This window comes from Pundamilia nyererei, unplaced genomic scaffold (genome assembly GCF_000239375.1).
Source record: "Pundamilia nyererei isolate P.nyererei 1_Seehausen unplaced genomic scaffold, PunNye1.0 scaffold00154, whole genome shotgun sequence".
Taxonomy (NCBI): domain Eukaryota; kingdom Metazoa; phylum Chordata; class Actinopteri; order Cichliformes; family Cichlidae; genus Pundamilia; species Pundamilia nyererei.
In genome coordinates, this window is record NW_005187555.1 from 450,565 (window position 1) to 456,490 (window position 5,926).

At 43.7% G+C, this 5,926-nt stretch overlaps 1 protein-coding gene across 1 annotated transcript in view; it reads right to left on the reverse strand.

The window, feature by feature from the left end:
- LOC102198562 (neuronal acetylcholine receptor subunit alpha-7) overlaps positions 1-5,926 on the reverse strand; it is a 52,262-nt gene that overhangs the window by 2,329 nt on the left and 44,007 nt on the right. The window contains exon 9 of the mRNA XM_013913836.1: positions 4,901-5,085. Coding sequence (XP_013769290.1) covers positions 4,901-5,085 — 185 coding nt within the window. The remainder of the gene's footprint in view (positions 1-4,900; positions 5,086-5,926) is intronic.

Below are 5,926 nucleotides of genomic sequence, written 5' to 3' on the forward strand. Positions count from 1 at the left end.
GGTCTTAAAGGGTTAAAAGTGCTTGTATGAAACATGTATGAATGGGTGAATGAGGCTTGTGGTACGAAAGTGGTTCGAGTGCACAGACAGAGTTGAAAAGCACCATTTAGGTGCGAGTCCATTTACCAAGTAGGTGAAAAACATTTTCTTAGGATTTTCTGCAGCCCCGTAAAGAATGCATCCTACGATTCAGTAGCTTGTAGAACTTCCTTCAGCCAGTCAGCGGTCGGAAGGAGCTCAAATCATCATCCCTCCACCACGCTGACAGTTGCCAGGAGGTGTTTGGTTTCCTCCAAACGTGCTGCTGTGCACTGTGCTTTGTTCAGATGCAGCTTTGCAAACCTCAGCTGTTCTTTCTGTGTCTCAGGTTTAGTTTCTTAATTGAACCGTTCACAGTATTTTATTGTTCTCTGATCACAGGCATGAGGATGCTCACTAAGAGCACAACCCTGCATGCCCAGTGCGTCAGTCTGTCATTACACCGCCATGAGACTGTGATGGTGAAACAGAGCAGGGCGATATGGCCAAAAATATATATCACGATATATATTTGAAAATTTGCGATAACGATATAACTGACGATATACTTTCTGCGAGACAAAATACAACTGCACAACTTTACTAGCGCAAAAAACCCCATCCATGTAACAGTGCAAATGCAAATTCCTCGCTGAAAGTTTAACCAAAAGGCATTTCCAGTAGAAATGGGCTGACATAACCATGTATAATATCCACTGAAGTTAAAAAGAGGAGCTTCAGTGCAGTTTCATGTCGTCATTAAAACGATCAGCATTTAAACCAGGAGGCGACTGCTGTTCATCGCTGGATCGTTGTCTACCACGCGTTAGTGAAGTCAAGCTACAGTAAGTCTAGTTAAGAGTGTTTTCCTCTGTGCGTCGTTCTTAACCCTGTCTCCCTGTCTACAGAGCTTCCTGGATTTTCCCCCGTGTGATTCGTGTGTGTGGATGATCTGAAGAACGCGTGCTTTCCCCTGGACTTCCCTGGAGACCCCTTCTTCCCTCACTCAGCTGTATATAGCACCCCCCGCACCTTCTTGTATATACACCTGGTGAACTGTAAATAAATCCTTCTTGTGAGCATCAGAACCGGAGTCCTGCGCTTGAGTCCTCCTCCAAACCATAAGCGAAACAAAGCAGTCAGATAAATCAAACGTTATTCATTCTTCTTGCTTCCTCCACTTCTGTCCCATTGATTCATGAATGCTGTATTCTATAACAGCTGCTCTGTTCCCGTGTTGTTGCAGTATATTAATGACTAACCTCGTATTGTGGATGGATTATCTCAGTTGTTCTCCTGACTGAAGATTGGTCCTTTTACAGCATCCTGCCATGCGATTGCATTTGTCTCTAACCATCAGGAACCCTCATGTTAACTTTTATAAGTGGAAAAGTGTTAGTGTTCGTCCTCCAGCTTCACTGTTTATGCTATGCTAACATAGCTGTGTCGCTAGCGATCACGTAGCACAGTGGTTCACAAACTTTTTTTCCTCCAACCACACACGCCCATATTTTGCTCCATTGCGGTTTATTTCACACCTCAAACATTTAGTGAACAATCAAGCAAATACAAGTAAACAGCAATAAATTACAGGTAGCAAGGAAATAAACCACTAACTCTTTTACACTGCGTCCGCACCTACACGGGTATTTTTGAACACGCAGCTGTTTCGTCCACATAGATGGCGTTTTGAATCACTGAAAACGGAGATTTTTTTAAAACTCCTTTTTTGCGTTTACGTGTGGACGAGGAATACAGAGTTCGTCACGCAACGTCGAAGCTATGTGCCTTTTTTCACATCACGCTGTGCGCCACGTTATTGTTTACATGAGATGAATTGCAGAACGGCAGATAAACAGTATTTTGTCTCTATCTGCAGTATTTACACGCTTACATACACACAGACAGTTACTGTCCCTCCATTTACAAAGGCAGAGGCGTCACGGTGGGATTATTTTACGTGTAGTTGTTTTTTCCTGTGTAATTATATTCAACGTTGCTATCAATGCATTTTTCAAAAAATGTCTCTCTGTACAAAATGGGTTCAAAAACATAAACAGCTGTGGGATCCTGTTTGTCTGGTATTTGAACCGGGGGAACAAATCGTGGCAGGATCAGCCTGATGTTATTTGTATCCCGCTGTAACTTTACTGTATAAAGAGCTAGTAGTAGTTAGTAGTTAGTCATTACAACAAGTGTTTGTGAACTAAAGATCAAGAATATAGGATCCTGTTTGTCTGTGATTTGAACAGCCCAGCGCTGCTCCCGATGAAGGGAAAACCAATCCTGCAGGGAGACCTACCTCAGCACTTGTGCAGGTGAAACCAAAGGGAATGCTTCATCTCCTGCTTTGCGTTTGTGTGGGTGCCCCGACAAAAACCTGTCCATCATGCTAGCAGTGTCCAAGCGTTGTTTTTTTCCCCCCTTTTCATACCGCGCCCCCCCTGCAATGGCTCTGCTTTGGGAAGGTCTGACGTAGCACATCATTATATACCACCCAGTCCAACTTCAGTAACCCTACAAACGTCACTGCTGTTTAGTTTCCTGTCTTCATTCATGCTGGAAGTGACAGCAGAGCTGTACGTTTGAATGTTTTCAGAAATCTCTCAGTCAGAACATGCTACATCATGCTTAGGTAACTAGCAAAACTAGCGAGCTAACTTCCTGCTAACTTCTAACTCTGTTAAATGTAATAAATTCTGTTTTCATGGATGCCTGGATGTTAAACTTCATAGTTACACCTGGTAAAGCAGCAACGCTGATCATTTTATTACAGATGAAAGAATTTAGACAGTTTTTAACTCTGTGATGTTCGTTTGACTTTGGGACCTAAAAGGACGGAGTTTAGGACCCAGATTACTCCCAGATTTACGAGCACCTTAGTCCGACAAATACGGCAATAACGACGGCCGCTTGCATGTTCTACAAAAAAAAGTGCTTTGTTGTGTATCTGACGGACAAACACCAAACCAGTTCAGTTGCACCATTTTTACAAACCAATTCTGGTTCATCCGCTTCACTCAACTCTGCTTTCCCCATTCTCATTCTCGGTTACCGCTGCGCTCTTTCGGCACTGCGCATGCGCGTTTTATCCATATTCTATCGCGATGTTTCATTTTCTTATCGTTGCCTAGCATTGTACCGGTACAATATGGCCCAGCCCTATGGTGAAACGAGGAAATTTCTTCTTCAGAAGAAAAATGAACTCATTAACAAGCAGATCCTTTATACCAAAATGTTTTTCCTCATTTGTTAATTACTGATCGGTAGTTTGGATTTATTTGCTTACAGTGTAGAAGAGTTGCATAAATATCTGGGAAATCAGAAGCTCGTTAATATACAAATGCAAGCAGAGAGAAGCTCTGAAGTCTAATCAGATCACCTCCTCCATATGCATGTGTGAAGCGTCACATGTTGACACGTTCAGGAGAAGTCAGAGAGTAAAAGAGTCACGGAGAGGCAGAGTAATTACAGCGTGCTTATCTGAAAGTTGACTTTACAGGGTGCGTAAGTACAGAAATATTTACGTGATTAAAATTCATTTATGCACAAACATGTTTATGCGGAACAAATGTGCACGAGTGAGAGAGATACGAGCTCCGTGTGCGACGCAGGAGGAGTGGGCAGATAAAAATAGAGCATGAATAAAGTGGGGGGGCTGCTCGCCTCTCCGAGGAAATCTTCTCCAGCAGTCCAATATCTCACTGCACACACACACACTCATTAAATATTTAGCTGTCAAACGCAGTGTTGATGGACGGAGTCTGAACATCAGTTCGTCCTCAAACTGCTCAGTCTGAGTCATCCCGAGGAGCACGGACAGCACCTTAAATTACAGCCATTTCATTTCTTTCCTGTCCGCGTCCGTCACAGTCTGCCTGGATTTCCTTTCCTTTCACGTTCTTTAAACTTCTCTTCACTTCCCACAAAAGCACCGAAACCCTCCAGACTCAAACTTCTGCTCTGAAGCCGTTTCCTTCTCCCTGAGACTGATGGTCACACAAACCTCCACAGCAGCCGCTCACATGGTTTGAATGTCAAACTTTCTGCAGGTTTAAAGAATAATGCAACATCTCGAACACCTCTTCTCGAAATCTGCATTCGTAGTTCTGCAAAAGCTGTATGAAATATTTTATTTCTAAATATAAAATCTGGAGTATTTGATTAAATACGGTGCGTAAATATTTGTTTCTTCCTGATTTCTTATTTTTGTATTTGTCACATTTTCATAAACAAACTTTACGTTTTAGACAAAGATGATCAGAGTCATCATGTTTTCACACTATTAAAAAACGAATATGAATTTTTTTCCCTCATGACTCCATAACTACAGGCAGGAATATATTTAAACCAATTTTACTTCGACTCCTATCATACTGCTGACTGACAGCTGTGTTTGGATTTTAAATTCCTTCAACATTGTTGGAATTGACCCTCCGGACCCCAGGAAGTGTCCCGGCGATCCCGAGAGGCAGACCGCCACTGCAGCCGTGTATATATGAACCATTTCTGTCCTGACGCCAGCCCTGTGCAACGACACCAGAGCAAAATGTTAACAAGTCTTAACCCTCAAACGAGTCTTTGAAGAGACAAGTTTTATAAAATGTCATCACTCTGACGGTCTTGCGTTCAGAGACATGATTCCTGTAGAGACCTGTACCCTCCTGTGCATATGGGGTCGTGCACAAGTTATGTGACCTGTGCTTTGCTCCCATCTGCTCAGTCCTCGGACCAGTTACAGAACAAGACAAACCAATAACGTCGGGTTGGGCCCGGCCTCAGTCCGTATCATAGGTCTGACTGTTACTGATGAGAACCTGAAACCTGTCAAGGATTTGACTTAACCTGGCAGTCCAGTCAGGACAGAGCCCAGCAGGACTACATGCTCAGGCTGAACGAGGCACAGGCTGTTTCTAGAAGGCTCTACTCCACCTGGAAACCAAGCAGGAGACCAAGACAACAGCAGCGCTGCATCCTCCTCTGTGGCTCTGAGTGTTGACCCATCACCAAGAAGGGCTTCACTGAATATGCGACATCTTCCATTCAGACCAGCGTTCAAAGACTGAGCTGCACAGAAGAACCGTTTGCAGAAACATCTCAGCACTTCAGATTGTTCCAGAAGAACAGTTGTGAGAACAGACGCTGATGTTGGACAAGAACACCTCAGTCTCCACTCTGATTCAATCTAAATGTGTTCTGTCGGGTTGGGGCCAGGACTCTTCTGCACCAAACTGACTCATGGACCTGGACCTTGCTTTGTGCTCTGGTGTGCAGTCATGTTGGAACAGGAAGGCAGCATCCCCAAACCGTTTCTACTTTCCACTGACTCTGCAGGAAGTTGGCGACCTCTGCGCCTCAGCATCTCCTGACCCCGCTCTGCGATTTACGTGGCCTACAGCCAGTGTTGGGAAGGTTACTTTTAAAATGTATTCCACTACAGATTACAGATTACATGCCCCAAAATGTATATTGTAACGTATTCTGTTATGTTACTCAATGAGAGTAACGTATCCTGAATACTTTGGATTACTTAATATATTATCGTGCTTTTTACAACTACATGGATGTCCTACTGCTGTGTGATTTATTGCTGCAGGTTACTCTCCACACCAACACCAGCTAGATGCTTAAATCTTAATATAAATGAGTAACAGTAGGGGGACATTAGGTAAGGCTGCACTTTTTGCAGCGATCTCATATAGAAAACAGGTCCGCGGCTCCGAACCGTAAAGGGACCTCTGGCTGATACGTCGGGTTCGTGTCGGCTCGTAGCTGAAAACTAGCTTTACTTTGTTGTCTGGGTCAACTTTGCTAGTGAGAGACAGAGAGAGGCGTTGAAAGGCTGCTGCAACGGAGCTTATTGTTTGGGAGGAAAACAGGAACACAGCGTACAGTCGAGTCTTAATAG